The following is a 22384-nucleotide window of genomic DNA, read 5'->3' on the forward strand; positions in this document are numbered from 1 at the left end:
TCAAGATCATTAATAAAGAAAAATCCATGCTTCTTAGAGTTTACTATTTACACAATACTCACTGCCCTTTACAGATAAAGTGGGAGGCAGGGGGGAAACCGATGTTTTGCAACTCAAAAAATTCAGATCACATGTTCTCTTTAATTGGCTATACTCATCCCTAAATCAACCCTCCTTTCATTTCCCAGAGAGGTAGATGCTAACTAAAGCGAATATATAAATCTACAAAAACAAAGACCTTAACAACAGTTGAGTTAGTAAAGGGTATTCATCCACCCTGAAAGGAGATCGTAGCCCAACAGAGATGGCGACAGGTCTAGGAAGGAGCAGGAGGAAACTGCCGTGCAAAGTCCTGGTCCCCCTTTTGCTGCAGAACAAACTGTCTTGCATCTCTGTGGGCCTGAGTGGAGTCATCTAAAAAATCAAGCCACCAGAGGTTGCTTTCAGATCCAACTTCCTGTGCTTTCCGTTGTGAGTTTTTTCACTGATGTGAACTGTGAGTTCTGGCTGATGGTGTCACCGGGCTTGCGTCACATGGGGTAGACGTGTTCTCAGGGTCATGAGTAAGTGCCAGAGGGCCGGAGCAGTGGATGCCGAATAACATTAAACAACACTAAGCCTATAAAATTCTATCCGGCAGGCTGAGACGTGGACACACATGCACACACTCACACACAGGATTGCACGCTGATAAGCAGGTACACAAATAAATAACCAGCAGGCAGAATCCACTTAAACAATGGCTTTACATCAGTAAGACTCACACAAAAATTCTGATTTGGGTTGCTATTGTACCTTAAATTGTAATGTCAAGAATCTATCATAGAGCCAATTAATTTTGCACTGCTAAACTGCACTTGGGATTGTTTTGCAGTAAAAAGTATGTGGACATTTGTACTCTATGGGTTTGTGCTAAGAAACACAGTATCATCACGTATGTCAGTGTCTATATATAACCTACAGACCATGTAAAATTCTATCACACTACACTCCAGGGCTAGTCATGTCATATAGGACATAAACATATGTAGATATCATTCACAAAAATAATTTGAATACGGCATGACTTAGCATTGCAAGGGTAAAGTCCATCTGAAATGCAGAATACTTAGTGTAACATTTCTGTGGGTTTTTTCCCCAAGAGGAATAGAAATTAGGTCAGACATGCATCACGGCAGCCTGGGAGAGTCTGAGAAATTGAAACTAACCCAACAGTATATTAGGTTACATAACAGAGGATAGTATCCAGCTAATATGATGCCTAAATTATTAATACCAAACAAATCCTAGATTATTTGTTGTATAATGCCCAATAGCTTACACAATAAAATGGCATTTTAACCTAATTTCTAGTTTGAGATTTCAAATACATTTCCTAAAGGGCTAATGACAAATTTGAAAGATCTGAAAAACCCAAGTTCATATTTTTACATCAAATTCTCATGTCAATGAATATTAGCTTGGGATTCGATTCATTATATTGCCATTTTATCTCAGTTAATGCCATAACTTTAATGTGTATACTTTGTGCTGCTTGAAGGTAAAAGTTAGCATGTAGGTAAATTAAATTACCTCAGTCTTAAGGATTATTTCTAGCCTTACATTTTGGAGGCAGTCACTGCTTATTTTTCTGTCCCGTTTTCAGGAATTCAGTGGAACATGGACATATCTGTGAATGGGGCGGGGGCAGGGGGGCTTGGCACGCACCACTTGCTTCATGAATTCCATAAAAGAAACTAGGACTGTAAAGCTCACAGCTCTGTCTGAATGCACACATATTCAGGCACAGAACGTGTCATTTAAAACCAGCAGATCTTTCTTCATGAGCAACTGTAGGCCATTAAACATTTAAGAACATTTGAGAATTTATGATGAACTGGTCCACTTAAACTGGGAATATGAATTGCTAGTTCACCTTGCCATTTTTCTCAATAAAAACATATCTTGAAATACAAGAGAAAACCTCACTTCTACCAACAAGAAGAACCTGGAATGTGAAGTGGTCTAACTCTAGTGGAGCAACCTCTTTCAAGGAAGAAGCATGGGCTGTCTTCAAATGCCAGCCCAGGTTTGTCAGCAATCACCAACACTCACAGCTGTTAGAACACATCAAAGCTGGAAGAAAAGGCAGAATCTTCCGTATTCTCCGTTTGTGCCTTACAGAATACAGGACTTGCACACACAGAGAGGAGCAAGTATGGAAGTGACACGGCCGTGCCACCTCGCCGGGGGGGTCCAGGTGGCCGCAAGGTGGCCGCCGTTTCAGACTCTGGACTCACTCATGCCTACAAAGTCTTACTCCCGGGATTCTTCTGAAAAGATTCGAAACCTGAGGTAAATCAAATTACACACACACACAAATACACAATATTTACATTGAAAATTCTTATTTTGTGAGATGGCTTGAGGAAAATTGGCATGTAGGTTTCCTGTGGGATTAGGCATTTCTCACCATTACTCAGGTTATTGCTCCCCTGTCCGGCCTTCGGTTTAATAAACACACAGCGAGGTATAAAGAGTCACAGCAACTAAATGGAGACAGGGTCTCATTTTCTCAAAGAAAAAGGAAAGAAACCAGCACGTCATGTTGCAGTTGAATTTTTACATGGATTTTCAGGTTTAATTCTACTTGTATGCAGAGCATCTTTGTTTTAATCGACCACATTTAGAGATCACACGGTATGCACTTCCAACAGTTTAACGTCTAAGTAGAATAGGTCTATCTCGTAACATGATTTGGAGAAATGATAAATTACAGTCCATTTAATCGGTGATTATGAGGATGCATGCAACCGTCTTCGAAGCTGTCGCCACCAGGAATCAGAGCGCTCTGCCTGCTTTCCCGCGGGGACCGCGGGTCTGCCCTTCGTGTCTGTCTGCGGATAATCAAATGGCGGCCCAGGGCCCCGGGGCCAGCACCCGGCTCCCCGGGGTCAGCGGGCCCCCCCCACCCCACCGCCTTCTCGCTGCGATCCCCCCACCAACAGCTGCTCAGCCCCGAGCGGGCACCCACGGAGCCTTGCCCGCAGCCCCTTCAGCCGCAGGATATCACAGTGAAGCGCTTAGAAATGCAGGACATGTTGTGGAGCACGATGCCGAGGAGGAAGACCAGGACGCAGGCCACCAGGATGACGGTGCACACGCCGGACCAGGTGGAGCTCTTGGCCGCGCCGCGCCGGTCCGGCTCCTCGGCCGCCGCCTCGCCCGGGGCCGCGGGCTGCAGGGGCTGCTGCTCGGCCGCGGGGACGCTCACCACGGCCACCGCCTTCGGCTGGGCCCCGGGCAGCAGGCGGCAGCCCGCGTCGCCGGGCAGCAGCGCGCGCTCCTTGGAGACGGGCAGGGGCAGCATGTAGCACCCGTTGCTCGGCAGTCTGATGAAGACCGGCGTGTGCTCGGAGGCGTGGGGGATGGCGATGACGCCCAGCACCTCGGGGTCGTCCGGCAGCTGCGACACCGAGAAGCCCGGGGGCAGCTTGGTGGTGCCCCGGCACCAGGGGCAGCGCACGTCCTTCTGGCTCGTCCGCATCTGCTGCAGGCACACGGAGCAGCAGGTGTGTCTGCAGTCCAGCAGCTTGGGCCTCCGCCGGGGGCTGTAGTGGTTGAAGCAGATCTGGCACTCCAGCAGCGAGTCCTGCGAGGGCGTCTCCATGGTGAGCGCGGGCGCCGCCGGGCCCGGGCGGGTCTCGTCGAGGCGGGAGTCCGCGCTCAGCCCGCCTCCTCCGCAGGCGCTGGCCGCAGTTGCCCGGGGTCGAGGCGCTCAAGGGCTTCCAGCATGCTCAGGCGTGCGCATTTCTGAAGGAGACAAAAACGCACACACAGTGAATTACTTTCAGCAAGCCGAGATGGACGTACTGCACCGCTCCAAAGTCTGGATGTCAGGTGAAGTGAGTACAAGTTTCCCGCTCCTGAGACTGGAAGCGTCCCGCGATGTCCAGTGGACAGTGAGTGAGCGAGTCCTCTCCTCCATTACTTTTCTTATTTCTAAAGAAACAAGTATTTCTACAGGGTATGCTGCTGCTGCTGCTGCTGCTGCTAAGTCGCTTCAGTCGTGTCCGACTCTGTGCGACCCCATAGATGGCAGCAAGGCCGCCCAAATGTTCTACAGAGGGAGCCTGCTGTTTCTGTTTTATTGTTCTTCTGAACTGTTCTTCTAAACACGCTGCAGAAATTCTCTCATTTCCAATAAACTTCTAGCATTTCCTTTATTTCTTTCCTCCGAGCCTCTGACCTTCTTTTCCTGACTCTGCTCACCATTCTGTAAGTGCTCATTGCCAGATAACAGGCACCTCTACCAATCTAGGTATGTCACATAACCAGCTCACGGGATGGATGTGGGTTAGGACTATTCCTCTCTCACAGGTTATTAAAATGGTGCCACCAAACACGCACACGCAGGTATCGGTTAGGTTATCTTTTCCACCAAATCTCCTGAACCAAGGCAATTTTTGTCAAATGGCTTTAAAAAGAGTCAAAAAATAAAAAACAACCACCAAATAACAACAGTGAATCTTTAGGCAGTAAGGGTCACAAAAATACCCAGGATCACTAGTATGTTTCAGTCAGGTCTTTTAATTCCATGATGATTTGGGGCTGCATCAACAGGACCAAAAGCAAATACCATTAATTCACTGATTATAATCAAGTATTATTGCCAAAGAAAACTGGCAAACAGCCTTCACCAAAAAAAAAGAAAGAGGAGGAGAAGAATGTTACCCTTCTGGTATTGACGGGAGGCAGGATAACTTAGTTCAGCTTAACTGGAGTTTAAGGAATCCATCAAATGTTTTAATAAAGGCTGCTCAACACCATTTCCTATTGAAAGCATCCGAATTACGTGTTCTGAATGGAACCACGATGACTCTGGAAAAAACTATTCAACCATGGTTGTAGAAATAATTGCTAGTCCTAGATCCCCACCTGCACCCAGAAGCAGGCGCTGATGATATAGAAAACCTCCCTCACAGTTTCCTTAAAAAGAGAACCTTCTTTTTCTTTCTGATTTCCTTTGTGAAATTATGAATACACCCCTCTGCGGTGATTACGATTTAAGATCAAAATCAAAATGTAGAAAAAGTTTAAAGTCAGAAATACTCACTGATAAAAATTAATGCTGACAATCAAAAGAGAAACATTTTAAAATATTTTGCTGTGGTTCAGTTCAGTTGCTCAGTCATGTCCGACTCTTTGTGACCCCATGGACGCCAGGCCTCCCTGTCCATCACCAACTCCTGGAGTCCACCCAAACCCATGTCCATTGTGTCGGCGATGCCATGCAACCATCTCATCCTCTGTCGTCCCCTTCTCCTCCAGCCTTCAATCTTTCCCAGCATCAGGGTCTTTTCAAATGAGTCAGCTCTCTGCATCAGGTGGCCAAAGTATCGGAGCTTCAGTTTCAACATCAGTCCCTCCAATGAATACCAGGACTGATCTCCTTTAGGATGGACTGGTTTTGGTATAGCAAGAGGACTTAAATTATTGAAAATAAAATATAGTAACATAGCATTCAGAAAGTACATATTATAATCAACTGCTCATCTATCCACTAATTCAAGAAACAGTTGTGGAACAATAGAAATCTTCCAAGTGTAGAACTTAAAATGTTCTCACCAAAAGAAAAAAAAAAGATTAAGATGTGAGATGATGGACGTGTTAATCAATGAGATGTAGGGAGTCCTTTCACAATGCATACTCATTTCCATACTTTAAAGTGTCCATTTTAAATGTCTTACAATCTATTTTGTCAGTTATACCTCAATAAAGCTGAAATAAGAAATTAAAAAAAATAAATATCTACTGAGTATCTATCATGCAAAAAGTACAATACTAGCCCCGGTGGATTAATAAGATGAATCAGACCCAAATACCACCCCTAAGCTGTTTAAAGTTAGGCAAGAATGAACTCATGAACATATTTTCTCTTCCATTCACTTATTCATTCAAATTCTCACTGAATATTCACCATGTGTCAAGCATTATGGCAGTTATTTCTGTCCTTTGTAACAAAAGACCTTGTCACCGCCCATAAGAAACTCCCAGACTAGAGGTGCTTACACAGCTATGCAATTAAATAGTTATAAATATAGTGATGCTTGCCTTACTGGAGCTGCATGGAGCAATCAAACAGGCTCAGTGAAGAGTCTGGATTATGGAGAGGATTTAGACAGGTAAAATCAGGGGCAGGTTAGTTTCAAGTTCAGAAATCAGCATGAGGAAAGGAAAAGAGGTGAGAATTAATTACAGAGTTACTTTTATGCTCTAGCCGTGACACTGGCTAGGTTTTTCTAACACAAGAGTAACTTACAGATGCCATCTCTAAGAAAAAGCTTCACAGTTTTAGGCTAGAAGTGTAGGTCTTTGATACAGACACCTTTGACTTATTTTTTTTTAAGCCTTTATTGCTTCTGTTTTTGGTTTCTTGGCTGTGAGGCGTGTGGATCTGAGCTCCCTGACCAGCCATCGAGCCCACAACCTCTGCATTGGAAGGCAAGGTCTTAATCACTGATCCACCAGGAAGTCCCTGGATGCCTTTTAAAGAAACAAAATTTACACAGAACCTGCACGCACCTTCCCGCAGGCCCAGCCAGGGAGAGCAGAGCCCACAGGGAGGGGAGAGGTGAGTGGACCCAGGCCCGGGCCACAGACCCCAGACCACAAACTGTGGACAGCCCCAAGTGCCGAAGATGTGGGATTCGTCAGGGAGCCACGGTCAGGACAGACTGGAAAGACCTGCTGGGAAGCTACTGTAGCATTAGACAAGAGATAAGGAGTGTGTGTGCGCGTGTGTGTGCGCGCGTGTGTGCGTGCGTGTGTGTGCATGTGCCTGCGTGTGTCTGAAGCCAACAGTGGGGATGAGGATGAAGAGATCAGAAGTGCTGCCGGCTCGTACAGCAGTCAAGCGGGGTCTGGCCTCGCTGACAACAAGGCTGTAAGGGGAACAGGCAAAGGCCGGGAGAGAGGACGGTGACAGGACACGGGAGGAACAGGGGAGGTGGAGGGAAATACGGGGAGTCCTGTTTGGGCTGGACTCCATTTGAGGTGCTGGGACGGTCTAAGAAATCAGTTACTCAGGAAGATGCTAAAGAATCAACAGGAAGCTGAGAACATGGGTCTGCTATCGCAGAGCAATGTCAGGACCAGGCCTGAGAGAGCTAGACGGCACCTCCAGAGAGGAGATCCCAGCCAGAGACAGACACAGCAGACGGCAGCCAGACGCTTAGGGAGCGCTTACTGTTAAGCCTGGCTGAACAGAAGAATGGGGTTGGCGTAGGAGGAGACCCAGGGACCCCTCCCAGCACGTCCCTCAGACGAAAACGTTCCAGGCAGCCTGAGACTGTGAGGAGTGTGAGTGCTCAGCTGCTCAGTGGATTCCGACTCTGCGACCCCACGGACTGTAGCCCGCCAGGCTCCTCTGTCCATGGGATCCTCCAGGCAAGAATCCTGGAATAGGTTGCCATACCCTTCTCCAGGGGATCTTCCTGACCCAGGGATTGAAACTGGGTGTCCTGCATTGCAGCCAGATTCTTTATGGTCTGAGCCACCAGGATATACATATATATATATATATATATATATATATATATATATATATATACACACACACACACACACACACACACACACACGCACATGTGGCTGAAGGTTTGCGGCTGAAGGGCGAGTGCAGGCATGGCCAGGCAGTGAAGAGCTAAGGGGGCCCTGGTGCCAATGCCTCCTTCCTTCCAACTTGGACTCTGCCAGGTGTGGGCGCGATCTGCCCAGGGCACTCCTGGCCCCTGAAGGGCGGCCGTGAGCCACAGCCTGGGAGGAGGAAGGCGCGGAGTCCCCTGGCTCTGCCCCAAGACCTGCCGCACCACCATTTTTCAACAAAACCAACACGCACTTTATTCATGAATTTATGTTCCAAGTAACGTTCACTTAATTGGTGTTGAGCTCCCTTAAAATTAGATTATATGACTCAATTTTCAACATATCCAAGTTAAAATTTCCAACTTTATCCGCGAGCAGGCCTTAAAACACAGGCCAAACACAAAAGCAGAGGGGAAACAGTTCCTCCCCTCCCTGCTCAGCTCTTCAGTCATGCTGATGACAGGACAGCCTCTTGATTTACACGCTGATTTGCTCTGTGTGAAGCCAGCCTGCTCTGAATTCCAGTTTATTTCCTGTCTCATAATTAGTAATGATGATGATTAGTTAGGTAAAGAGAAGGAGATTTATGAGGCTCTGGACCAAAGCTAATGATGAATCATTCTTTCGCTCTTTCATCTCCCTTTCTCCCTTTCATAAACCCAAAAGATGTGAGTCAACTATAAAAAAAAATAGGGTCCACATAAGCTAGAAAAAAAACTCAAAATTCAAAACTCAAGCACAGGAGACGCGAGCACCGCGGGCAGCCTGTCTGTGCCCATCCTGCCCTTACAGGAGCGATATGCGGCACCAAAGTCAACACTCAGAGTCAGAAGGAAAGAGCGTTTGAGCAGAAGGCACAGGAGCAGGTGTCAACTGAAATACACTGGGATGATTTGTAAATGTCACCACAGTTTATGCTGAAAGAATGTAAAGATTAAAAAAACAAACATAGAAACCAACCAGGCAGACCACAAGAAGAAGAATAGCAGCTCAGGGAGGGCCTCTCGGACTGACATGGTTTACAAGACACAACTTATGGTCAGACATAGCTTCCCTCATAAAGCAGTAGTTCTGGCACTTCCCTGGCAGTCCCGTGGCTGGGGCTTTGCGCTCCCCCCTCTGGGGGCATAGGTTCAGTCCCTGGTCAGGGATCTTAGATCCCTGTGTGCTGCACACAGCAGCTAACAACAAAAACAGTATATCCCTTAATTTTAAAATACTTAAAAACAGTCTCATAAACAATGTCAACTGCACAATATACAAATGAAAGGCCCTGAATCATCATTGAACTCAATGCTAACTCATGCCCTGGTTTTAAAAAACAGCTTAAGAAACTGAGATGTGTCTAAATGGAGGAAGGTGTGACTTGGAGGGAAAGTGCCAAGACCAGAGGGGTGTGTATACTGTCATTGTTGTTCAGGGTCAACTGACATTCAGTGCTTTACAATACCAGTATATTTTCACAAAAGAAACTTTCTTCTTGTTAAAAAACTACATAGTTTGAAGCATCTTTATTGAAGTGTGGGTGTGATCACGTGCTCCCATGAATTTAGTGGGTGGTAAAAAGCAAAGGTCTTCAACACTGAATCTTTATAGTTCAGTGGCTTTCAGAAGTCCAGGCACATAAGGATAAAAAAACATAAAATATATCCAGTCATCCCTCAGTGTCTGTGGGGGACTGGTTCCAGAATCCCCTCTAGGACAGCAAAATCCAAGAATTAAAGAAGGAAAAAAAAAGATCCAAGAATGTTCAAGCTCCTTATTTAAAATAGCCCAGGATGCTGGCCCTCTGTATCCTCAGATATGAAACCCTCAAATATGAAACTCTAGGGTATGGGAGGGAGAAGGTGATGGCACCCCACTCCAGTACTCTTGCCTGGAAAATCCCATGGACAGAGGAGCCTGGTAGGCTGCAGTCCATGGGGTCACTTCACTTTCACTTTTCACTTTCATGCATTGGAGAAGGAGATGGCAACCCACTCCAGTGTTCTTGCCTGGAGAATCCCCGGGACGAGGGAGCCTGGTGGGCTGCCGTCTATGGGGTTGCACAGAGTTGGACACGACTGAAGCGACTTAGCAGCAGCAGCAGCAGGGTATGGAAGCTGCCAGCTACAATCCAGGTAGTTTTAGCCTGCTCATACTTTCGCGATTCTTCATACACTGTGACTTAGGTTTGCGACCGTGGCATCAAGCATGAAGCCTCTCCCCAGCACTGTGACGTGAACTGATACTGATTACGTCTGACTGAACTCGATGGTTCCATCTGTGGTCCACATGAGGATCTTAAATTCAATGGTCGCACTGAAAAAAACCTGGAGTCAGAGATTAAACTAGTCACTATATGCTTTTCTCACTCTCTTAAAGTAGCATGTCTTTTTGATACAGGTCATTTACTTATTCAAGAAAATGTAAATATTTGAAATGAGATTAGAGAAAATAATTACAATTCCATTTAATCTGGCATTTTGACTGGCAAGACCATTTAGTTATACTGGATCTTGACAAACGCTCTGATTAATGGCAAGAATGGGAATGGCTTGGCGGGGACACGTGTGTGGCTGACGTTTGGTCCTCTGGTAGCAGAGAGCAACCCTTTTAGGACACGATTGCCTAGTGCGTGTAAAGTCCAGTTTGTGTAACAACTGTCTGTCTTCATGGAGAAGGCAGTGGATTCAGGGCTCTAACAAATCTCAAATGAGGATTCTATCAGCCCAAACTTTAAAAAAAAGTTATCCTGTTTTCTCCCATGAGCATCATGGTTTGCAGTATTTGATGATACAGAAAACCTGGAGAGTAAGAATGGTTACTTCAAAGTCTTGAGCAGGGACGTCCCTGGCGGTTTAGTGGTTAAGACTCTGAACTTCCACTGCAGGGGGGACGGCTTCAATCCCTGGTCAGGGAACTCTGATCTCACAAACAATGTGGTGTGGCAAAAAAACAAGTCTTGAGTGACCAGGGGGTACGGGGCAAAGGATGGTGCCAGGGCTGGAGGCAGATCGGCCCCGGTAGCAGAGGCAGGTGGGGTAGGACAGAGGTCACTGGCTAAACAGGCAGTGCAGCGGACCCACCAGAAGGCAGTGGTCACCTGGGGACTCGCCACACAGCCGAGGGACTGGCCTGGCTAGCACTGCCTAACAGGGTAACCACGGGCCCAAGGGGCACGGCCACAGCCTAGGTGCCATGCCCTCCACGCGCCAAAGCTTCTGCTGCAAAAATGCAACTAACCAAGCAGCTGAAACGGAACCACAGTCTCCAGAGATGCATTCACTCAGGAGTATTTCCTTTAGGCCAAGGTAGGGAAAAGAGGGATGAATCGGACCCATCCACAACTTGGTGATAGACATCTAAAATCAAAGCATATTGGAGTCAAGACATTTTTAGGAATTAAAGCCAGATTTCAGTAGAACAAGCACAGGGCTTTGTTGGTTTGTTTGCTTTAGTGTCTGTCAGCCAATCACTACTATTAGGAATCAGGAAAGAAAGCGTTTAGCCCCAGTTCTGCCCTTAAGTAGGTGGGTTACCTTAAGCAAGTCACCTCTCGGTGAGTGCAGGGTCCTCTCCTCCAAGGACACTGGACTAGATGGTCCCTCGAGTCCCTTCTGGGGAAGACAGCTCCACGACCTGGGTAACTCTAACCACACTGGGGTTTTCAACAAATGACAGCGCCAGGCTGTCTGTTCTGTGGTCATTCTCATTATACGGACAGATCACCTGTACATGTTGCTGCCAGGGATCCCGTGCACGTTAACAAGGACATCTAAACTAATAACACCTAAAATGCCCATCTACAGTGGGCAACTAAAATAAACAGGAAACGTTAGACGGTTCTTCCCTACTGTGTGGCATAGGGAACTCTGCTCACTGTTCCGTGGCAGCCTGGATAGGAGGGGTCTGGGGGAGGATGGATACATGCAGATGTCTGGCTGAGTCACTGTTGTCCACCTGAAACTGTCACGACATTGTTAATTGGCTATATTCCCAATATAAAATAAAACGTTTTTTAAAAAAGAAGTTTCTTCCTTTATGCCTTGAATTTAATGAATGAGTATAAAGAGAGCTAACACCCTAACAGAAAACAGCCACAACTTTGATTTGTAGCAATAATCAAAGGAATAACTATTTTATATCTAATCATTAACCGTCTCAGCTCAAGCAAGATATCCCCGTTATCCAAGCTTGCTACTAGGTGAGGGTGAGGTTCCAACTGTCCCTTGAGGAGACGCCTGCATAACTGTCTGGCTCATACAGAAGCTAAGGTTAACACTGGCCTCAGACATACAGCTGCCCCTTCACTTGCTCTGATCACCCAGGGATGGTGAAGAAAGAAAGGCGCAGACGGTCACAAAGGTAGGTCCCCACGACCACACAGATTCAGCTGATCACGCACAGGGCTCAGACAGAACCGCTAAGCAAAGAGCTATCATCGTCTGTTAGGGCCAGAGGATGTCGGAGCCCAAGTAACCTAAGCTGGCCCACTATTCTTCTGACTCCAGACACTGGAGAGCAAGAGTCAGCGAGAAGGACACAGAAATATTCTTTATTTGATTAAGCACCCCATCTGACCTGTGCCAGCATTATCTCAGATAGCGAAGGCGGTTCTGAGCTCACAAGGCTCAAGAGATTTCGGAGTTTAAGATGGTATTGCAAGGCGAAGTCTAAAGACAGCCCAGTGCCAAGGAAACACATTAGGTCACCTTCGGGGTGAAGGGCTTGAGGGCCAAGACTGTGCGTTAAGGATTGAGGGGCTGTCAGAGGGGCAAGCGCCCCGGAGAGCAGAGGCCTCTCTCTGCCAAGGGCCCCCGCAGTCCCTGCTCTTCATGTGCAGGGGACAGAGAACCTCTGAAGGCCCCGACAACAGCCAGGGTAAATATGTGCATTTTCATAAAACGAATCACTCACGCCTGTTTCTTACCAAACCACAAATTCCAGCACAAACTGAAACCTTGAGGCAATTTGTTTTTTTAATGTTTTCCCATGATAGGTCATCTACTTCAGGGCCCACAACCTTCCTCTGTAGGGCAAATGAGGCGTCTTTTAGGCTTTTGGGTTCATGCAGGCTTTTTCACAAATATTCAGCTCTGCCATCAAAGTGTCAAAACAGTCAGATCAAACGTCAAAGAGCATCTGAGGCTGCGTTCCAGTAAGACTCCCTTTACAGAAACAGGCCACAGATGGGATCTGGCCAACAGGACATCATCTGCTGACCTCAGGCCTACATCGTTTCTCATCAGCTCTGCCCTTAATCCCTGAAATTCAGAATATTACTCCGGAGACACCCATCCTCAAATCAGCTTATTGCTCTAACATAAGCTGTCTCACCTGAGTTTTCTGTTGAGCCACGGAATGCAAAATATTTTCATAATTATTTGAGGAAGACATGAAGGGAATATCAGCTTTACAACTGCATTGTCCTTTTAAATGACTATTCCCAGACAATAGGAGGAAAGAGCTGAGCAAAGAACCCTGCCAATGGCCAACATCTGCTAGTCCCACCAACAGCAGATATTCACTAAGGCCATTAGTGAGAACTTACAGCTAGGGCTCCGAACCTTCTCCACACTGAAATACGTGGCTCTACTGCTTCAACAAATACGTGATGGTTCCAGAATTCCTTATGACAGCCCCAGATTAAAGACAACCCTGCATCTGATGGAACCTCACAAAGACGCCATGATAATGCCTCCTGATGGTCTGAACTTTGGATACAATTCTTGTTTTCATCCACATCGTCCTGCAGTAGCTCAGCAAGTTTAAACTTGGCCAGGTGAGTCCCAGCCCTGTATGGAAGCCTCTGCTGATGGTTCGACTTTTGGATACATTTCCCAAATACACGGGCATCCCTTCAAAGTGCAACAGAACACGTGTGATTCACAATGAGAGAGCCATTCACCTGAGGCCTCTGAAGGCTGGAAAGAGATACAGGGCAAGAACGTCTTGGCTCAATTTTTAAAAAAAACCCTAATTGTTAAGACTCTCCTATTTTCACACATGGAAACCAATTTAATAGATATATTTCTTTTTAAATTAATTTTTATTGGAGCATAATTGCTTTCAGGCTTTCCAGGCAGCTTAGTGGTAAAGAATGTGCCTGTAATGCGGGAGATGCAGGAGGCAAGATTCAATCCCCAGGTGGGGAAGATCCCCTGGAGAAAGAAAAGGCAACCCACTCCAGTATTCTTGCCCAGAAAATCCCATGAACAGAGGAGCCTGGTGGGCTACAGTTGATGACGTCGCTAAGCGTTGGATGTGACCTAGTGACTGACACGCACACCCAGTTGCTCTGCAATGCTATGTCAGCATCAGCCGCACAGAAAAGCGAGCCAGCTACATGGACACACGTGTGCTGCGTCGTCTCAGTCGTGGCCAACTCTCTGTGACCCCACGGACTATAGCCCGCCAGGCTGCTCCGTCCATGGGATTCTCCAGGCCGGAATGCTGGGGTGGGTTGCCATGCCCTCCTCCAGGGGATCTTCTCCACCCAGGGATCGAATCTGCAGCTCCTGCGTATTGCAGGCAGATTCTTTACCGCTGAGCCACCAGGGAAGCCCCGTAATGTATATATATATCGCCTCTTTTTTGAATTCCTTTATTTCTTAAGAGTTGCTTCAAGTTACCTGGAGAACATTCTATATTAAACATTTGAAAAAAGGACGGCACATTAAAAACCTGGTGGGTTTTATGGCCATCACTTTAAGTAAGTCTATTCAAAAACCATTCAGGAGCTTATTTTCTTTGAGCAGGGAGTGTTTATTGCTTCAGTCTCCCTACCTACCCTCAATATTGGTGATTCATCGCATGAATTAAGCCTCAAACTAAAGTTTCAAAGAATCCCTAAAGGCATCAGTACTAAATTAAGCGCCACAGGGAGTCAGCTGTCAGTCCGTTCATTTCTCCTGCTGTTTCTTGCTTCCAGCTGCAGTAACTCAGTGAGCGCTGATTTTCCATTTAGGCAAGGTAAGGAAAACAGAAAAATGTACAAACCCCTAAACTAGATATTGAACAGTGCTGCAACCAAAGGCTGTCAATCACTAGTTCATCCTTCCAAACCAAAGGATAAATCCAAAAGATTTTCCTCTTGCTTTCTGATATTTTTAAGTCACTTTGAGGTAAAATTTATCAATGATAAAATGCACGTTTTAAGAGTACAGTTCAATGAGTTCTGACCAGTGAGAAGCTGTGAAACCACTGTGCCAATCAAGCTATTTCCACCACCCGAAGGGGCCCTTGCCCTCACCCAGCCTGTCCCTCCTACCCCCACCCGGACCCCCAGCCCCTAAAGTCACTGCTCTGCTTTCTATCTTTGAATATGTTTGTGTATTTAAAGCCCTACCTGTGAGTTTTGACTTAGGGGAAAGTAGCAACATTCTGAGGGTACTTTCAGATTGTCCCAGGACCACAACTTCTGAAAACAAGGTGTTTATTCAACTTCACAGAGAAAACCCTAGAGTGACAAGCACTGCTATGAACGCATGCATTCAAACATGCGGAGTAAGAGGCACTGCTCTCCGTCTGAGGGGTGGACGAGGAAAAACAGGGGGCCCATCCTTGCAAAGAAGCCCTGCTCACAGCCACAGGACCACGTGACCTGGGCTTGGGGCGGGCGGGGTAGAGGATCGGGTAGACACGGAGAAGGAGCCCCTGTCCGCCTGGGGAGCCAGGACAGGCTCTGCAGGAAAAGACAGCATCTCGACTCCAAGCTGAGGACACAGCGGAGGCAAGAGGCAGAGTTCCACGTGGGGCAGATGAGGGTGGTCAGGAACGGGGCCAGCGCCTGGGTGCCAGCATGCAGCTCCAGGACCCCTGTAAGAGGGGACGGGGACAGCCCACCGGCCGTGCCAGCACCCGGGAAGCCGTCGGTGCCCGCAGCCGGCGTGACCGTGTCCAGGCGCTCCAGAGAAGGTGGGGGCGCCCCTGCGCAGGGCGGCGGGCTGGGGGCAGCGCTGGCCAACCCCCCACCCTGGGCTCCCAGCTCAGCCAAGAAGCGGTGACCAAAAGGGGCAAGACACGACCTTGGCCGCACGGCTCTAAAGCAGGGCAGGAGGAGACAGCTGGGCCCCGAGCCGAGGCCACTCCCTCCCGGTCCTAACGACGGAGCTCCTGTCCCCCGGGGGAGACGCAAGGTCACCAGGCGGCGAGGCGCAGGCAGCGACACAGGCCGCACGGAGGCAGGGCCGAGACGGGGGCGGGGGTCGGGGGCGCGCTGAGCAGGACCGGGGGCAGGGGCCCCTCCTTCCTCCTACACAGAGGCTGGGTTTTATCTGGGAGGTGAGGGGGCTTGTGGAGACTTCATAGGAGAGTTGTTATCCAGTCGCTCAGTCGTGTCCGACTTGGCGACCCCATGGACTGCAGCACGCCAGGCCTCCCTGTCCATCACCAACTCCCGGAGCTTACTCAAACCCGTGTCCATTGAGTCGGTGAGGCCATCCAACCATCTCATCCTCTGCCATCCCCTTCTCCTGCCTTCAGTCTTTCCCCATCAGGGTCTCTTCAAATGAGTCAGCTCTTCCCATCAGGTGGCCAAAGTACTGGAGCTTCAGCCTCAGGGAGAGAGGTTCCCAACCATAACTGCTTCGTCACGGTTATGCTGAGCCATTTTAAAGAATGTAGCATGAAGTACATTCGTAAGATTGAGTACATTCATAGAGGTGATGCATCCCATGATCTATTTCCAGAACTTGTTCATTATCCCAAATAGAAACCCTATAGCCATTCAACAGGAACTCCCTACCTTCCTATTCCCCAAGCGCCTGGGAGCCTCTCTTCTGCGTTTTGCTCCAAGGAACTACCTATCTAGGTAGGACCTCATGTAAGGGGAATCACGCAATGTTTGTCTTTTGGGTCTGGTCTATTTCACTAAGCATGCGTTCAAGGTCCGTCCAAGTTAAATTAAAGCAAGTTTCAGAATTTGTCCTTTTTATGGCTGAGTAATATTCTACTTTTTTTTGTTTTGTTAAAGCTTCCCAGCAGTGGGGATGAATTGGCAGCAGTTCAGCTGAAAGAAAAGGATGGGCAAGGCTGGAATGAAAGCTGTGGGGATGGAAGAAAAGGGAAGAGCAAATGAAGGCGACTTGGAGATGGGATAGCAGTGCGAGAGGAGAGCAAGGGGGAGAGCGGAGGAAGGACGAGCCAAAGACACCCAGCTTCTGGTTCAGACCACTGAATGGAGGTAGCGACTTTGAGGAGCGTGGCCCTGCTGAAATGCAATGGGTGGGCTGGGGCTGGGGGCTGGGGGGTGTGGCTGGAGGCCACAGAGAAGGCCAGTACACTCTACATTTTGAAACTGTCTAAGCACTGGAGTCCTGACTTCCACGGGACGCTTAGACAACTATTGGGAAACTAGCTTTACCACACACTTTTATTTATATGAAGTTATATTTCACCAAGTCAATTATTAGACAACAAAGAAATAGGCATTTTCATTAATAGGCCCTCTAGAAAAAATGGAGGCAAGGGAGGAGAACAGTGAATCACAAACGTTTAAGTTTATAGAGATTAAATCTTAACAGTATTCCCACTCTTTTCACCTTTGAAAAGCTACAGTCAAATACCCGTAAGGGGGAGTGCGGGGCCGAAATGATCACTAGGGCATCACGTTGTCAAGAAGACTGTCTCTGGGCCCACAGCCACCCCTGGCCTTGTAAATCCCTTTCTCACTCAACACCAGGCTGCGATCATAAAACCGACGCAGGGAGACGCTGGATTCAGCTTCTCTGCCTCTCATTTCTTCACCAGCGCTCCTGTCCCTCTGTAAACAGACACGCCTTTAAATGGTACAACCGTAGATGGTGGGCACTTCTTCATAAATGACACGGCATTAAAGCGGAAACCTACTCTCACTCATTCTCGTTTTCTCTCAACTGAAACAATTCAGCTTTCCAAGGAGGGGCAAACTGAAATGAGAAGTTATGAATGAGCCAAACCTTTATACCCAAGACCGTGCACAAAGCATTTAAGCTGGCTGGGAAGAAAAAAAATTAGCAACTTACAACACGGTGTTCACGCCCTACTCTCACCAAGTACCTTCAAAGCAAAAACCACTGTAAAAATACAGTCTCTGTCAGATAAAAGCAATAACTCATTTTATTTTAAAACTTGACATGTAAATGACTTCTGTAATTAACAAAAATTCTTTTCAAATATTAAAGCTTAGAGGTCTCATCATCAAATAAGGAACAATTTACTTCCAAAACCTTTTTGAAAATTATGTAACCTTTTTAGAATATAAATACATATTCTAAATATAGCATGCATGTGTGGCAATATATATGTGTCATGGTCTGTTAGGATATTTATATATATATAGGTCACATAAGATCCAATCCATTTTGTGGAAACTAACAGAGACAGACAATTCTTAAGTCAAACTGGTTTTGTTACAGAATTACTGCAATTTTTCTCCATCACATCAAATACATTCGATTCTAGGGGAAGTAAAATATTTAAGCCAGATTTTTAAACAACTGATAGTCACAACATCTGAGTTAATCAGTAATGGCCAACACTTAAAAACAATTTCTACCAATGCCTTTTGCAATAACCTTTTCATATTTTTTTGGTTTGAATTAAGTCATCCTAGAGTATTTTGGATTTGAGTAAGTAGGGAAGTTGGTATTGTTAGTCACAATATGTGGATTTTTTGTGTTAAGTACATATGTATAGACATAATACTTAACTAAAACTACTTGAAACGTAAACCTGTGTATCTTTATAGGACAGAATACTTATTTTCCAAAGCTAGCTTCCCTGGTGGCTCAGACGGTAAAAAAATCTGCCTGCCATGCAGGAGAAACCTGGGTTTGATCCCTGGGTCAGGAAGATCCCTAGAGAAGAGCACGGCAACCCACTCTAGTGTTCCTGCCTGGAGAATCCCATGGACAGAGGAGCCTGGCGGTCTGCATCCATGGAGTCAAAAGAGTCGGACATGATTGAGCAACTAACACATTCACTTTTCACACAAGTATAGACATGTTACCTAATCAAAACTACTTAAAACATAAAACTATGCGAAAGAATGCTCAAACTACTGCACAATTGCACTCATCTCACAGTCTAGTAAAGTAATGCTCAAAATTCTCCAAGCCAGGCTTCAGCAATATGTGAACCGTGAACTTTCTGATGTTCAAGCTTTTAGAAAAGGCAGAGGAACCAGAGATCAAATTGCCAACATCTGCTGGATCATGGAAAAAGCAAGAGAGTTCCAGAAAAACATATATTCCTGCTTTATTGACTATACCAAAGCCTTTGACTGTGTGGATCACAATAAACTGGAAAATTCTGAAAGAGATGGGAATACCAGACCACCTGACCTGCCTCTTGAGAAATCTGTATGCAGGTCAGGAAGCAACAGTTAGAACTGGACATGGAACAACAGACTGGTTCCAAATAGGAAAAGGAGTACGTCAAGGCTGTATATTGTCACTTTGCTTATTTAACTTCTATGCAGAGTACATCATGAGAAACGCTGGACTGGAAGAAACACAAGCTGGAATCAAGATTGTCGGGAGAAATATCAATAACCTCAGATATGCAGATGACACCACCCTTATGGCAGAAAGTGAAGAGGAGCTAAAAAGCCTCTTGATGAAAGAGAAAGAGGAGAGCGAAAAAGTTGGCTTAAAGCTCAACATTCAGAAAACTAAGATCATGGCATCTGGTCCCATCACTTCATGGGAAATAGATGGGGAAACAGTGGAAACAGTGTCAGACTTTATTTTGGGGGGCTCCAAAATCACTGCAGATGGTGACTGCAGCCATGAAATTAAAAGACTCTTACTCCTTGGAAGAAAAGTTATGACCAACCTAGATAGCATATTCAAAAGGAAAGACATTACTTTGCCAACTAAGGTCCGTCTAGTCAAGGCTGTGGTTTTTCCTGTGGTCATGTATGGATGTGAGAGTTGGACTGTGAAGAAAGCTGAGTGCCGAAGAATTGATGCTTTTGAACTGTGGTGTTGGAGAAGACTCTTGAGAGTCCCTTGGACGGCAAGGAGATCCAACCAGTCCATTCTGAAGGAGATCAACCCTGGGATTTCTTTGGAAGGAATGATGCTAAAGCTGAAACTCCAGTACTGTGGGCCACCTCATGCCAAGAGTTGACTCATTGGAAAAGACTCTGATGCTGGGAGGGATTGGAGGCAGGAGGAGAAGGGGACGACAGAGGATGAGATGGCTGGATGGCATCACGGACTCGATGGACGTGTCTGAGTGATCTCCAGGAGACGGTGGTGGACAGGGAGGCCTGGTGTGCTGCGATTCATGAGGTTGCAAAGAGTCGGACACGACTGAGTGACAACTGAACTGATGAACCTTTATAGTACAGAATACTTATTTTCCAAAGCTAGCAGCTCAGTTAAATAAAGTAATTGATACGTCTTATTTGGTGAAAACGACTAACGAAATTCACTAAGGCAAATATTACATTTACCAAATAGTTGTGGACGATGCTACCTGTTACCTCAAGTCTATTTAATCTACGAATAACTTACTATAAGAGTTCCAGTTTCATTTAAGAAAAAAATTCTCTGTAACTTATCTTTCTTAGAATATTCATAAAATGTATCTAAAAACAGGAAGCTAATATTTTTAAAATTACCCAACCTCTATCTTTCTTTGAGTTTCAAACAGTCTGATTAATAAACATTCATTTAGTAAGTAGAAAGCAAATCAAAACAGAGTCTTTCAGACCAGAAAATAACACTGATGGGATTTTAGAAGCCACCTCTCTATGGAGCCCACCTATGCTAGGCTGCCTGGTTTTCAAGCATTTGTTTTCAACGGCTGCTAAGTCGCTTCAGTTGTGTCCGACTCTGTGTGACCCCATAGGTGGCAGCCCACCAGGCTCCCCCGTCCCTGGGATTCTCCAGGCAGGAACACTGGAGTGGGCTGCCGTTTCCTTCTTCAATGCATGAAACTGAAAAGTGAAAGTGAAGTCGCTCAGTCGTGTCCGACTCTTCTCGATCCCATGGGCTGCAGCCCACCAGGCTCCCCCGCCCTGGGATTCTCCAGGCAGGAACACTGGAGGGGCTGTCGTTTCCTTACTCAGCCAGGAAGTGGTAATTGAGCTTCATATTTCTGAGCTGTTGTCATTCTGCTCTCATTTTACGAGAACCCTTAATAACACAGTAAATCTATACCTGCTTAATTCAAGATATTCTTTAAAGTGAAGAAATGGTTAAGCATATTTCAAATCTTTATGCCAGGTACACAGTGGCAGCCAGCTTCCTCTGTTCCTGGTTCTATGCTTCTTCTACTAAACTCAATGACTTTTACCAACAGAGAAAATAGCTGTTTCCTTGCTTTATGCATATTATGACATTTTTCATAGAGACATAATAATAATAGGAATAAAACAACAAATACAGATTTAAATGAAAATGGACGTCTCACTGGCCATTAGCTGATGTAGGTCATGGGAATCAGATTACATTGGTTTATTGAGACAGCCAGTCTATTTCAGAAAATAATTCTCTAATGCTCTCAAACCACCGAGTAAGTTAAAAGAAGGTCAAATTTAACCTACGTCAAAAGGAGGGAAGAGGGAGCAAAGCCTTAAGGAAATTCAGATGTAAGGTGATTCACAGGGACCCACTGCTATAGCTGCAAACTCAATCCAGCTTCCCCCAGAACTCCTGTCCTTCAAATGGCCGCTTGAACTGTTGCAACTGCTCGTTTTCCAGTCTAGTGGAATGTCAATGAGACTGCCGATCCAGACTCACACACAACACGGCTTCCTGAGGAAGCCACTCCGCAGCTGGCATGCTGAACCCGGGCGCTGTCTGTGAGTCTAGCCCGTTTGTTTTTCTTTAGCTGATGGGCTCTCGGGGACAAAAGGACTATGCATTTTTAAAATGTCATCTATCCCTGAAGCTGGATTATAATAAGCAGATAAAGAGACAGGAACATTGTGAAAACAATTTGAAGAGATTTTTCTTTCTGTCCATCAATCCAGAATGGGGCAATATATCACCCAGGTGACCCTTTCCAATCATGGCTACTTTCAAAATCTGATTGCCATCTGCATTAAAAAAAATCAACTTTATTCATAAGATAAAGTATCAAATACACTGGGAACACCAACTTCTTTTATCTTGAATGTGGTTAGCGAAACACTCATGCAAAACTGTTCCGTTCCACAAATCAGCAAGTCATCATTCGTGCGATCAGCCATCCAATGATTTATTTAACACCCACTATACGCCATGGCAACCCACTCCAGTACTCTTGCCTGGAAAATCCCATGGACGGAGGAGCCTGGTAGGCTGCAGTCCACGGGGTCGCACAGAGTTGAACACGACTGAAGCGACTTAGCATGCGCCAGGCACCGGAGCAGATGATGCGGCCTGTGGGTACGTATACAATCTTCTTTCTGTCGTGCCTGGCTTGAAGCCCACACTCTAGCCACTTGGAGGCACTTGCGTTTCTCTAAAAGCTAATTCCTCTCTCACTGCTGGGCTTTTGCACACACAGCATTCTCCTAGCCTGGGGTGCTGTCCCTCCCTCATTCAGTAGGGCAACACTCAGCCCAAATGCCCACCACCGACTCCAAGAAGCCTCCCCTCATCTTTCCGCTTGGGTTAGATGCTCCTGCTACGTTCTCTAAGGAGCCCTTTTTATAATGATCATATTTCGTTTACTTGTGTCTGCCCCACTGGAAAGGGATCTCCTCAAGGGCAAGAACCTACATGCAGCCCGTATTTGGCCAACTGAGGGGCTCAATGGCCCCTCTTCCACCTGCCTCTCCTCCAACTGGAATGAATGC

At 46.4% G+C, this 22384-nt stretch overlaps 1 protein-coding gene across 10 annotated transcripts in view; it reads right to left on the reverse strand.

The window, feature by feature from the left end:
• Positions 1-2370: 2370 nt before the first annotated feature.
• The window catches only part of RNF152 (ring finger protein 152), a 73971-nt gene continuing 53957 nt past the window's right edge, over positions 2371-22384 (reverse strand). For all 10 annotated transcript variants that reach the window (XM_069569125.1, XM_069569128.1, XM_069569132.1 and 7 more), the window contains one exon: positions 2371-3792. In XM_069569125.1, the coding sequence (XP_069425226.1) occupies positions 3035-3649 (615 nt within the window). In that variant the 5' untranslated portion in view covers positions 3650-3792 and the 3' untranslated portion in view covers positions 2371-3034. The remainder of the gene's footprint in view (positions 3793-22384) is intronic.

This window comes from Ovis canadensis, chromosome 23 (assembly GCF_042477335.2).
Source record: "Ovis canadensis isolate MfBH-ARS-UI-01 breed Bighorn chromosome 23, ARS-UI_OviCan_v2, whole genome shotgun sequence".
Taxonomy (NCBI): Eukaryota; Metazoa; Chordata; class Mammalia; order Artiodactyla; family Bovidae; genus Ovis; species Ovis canadensis.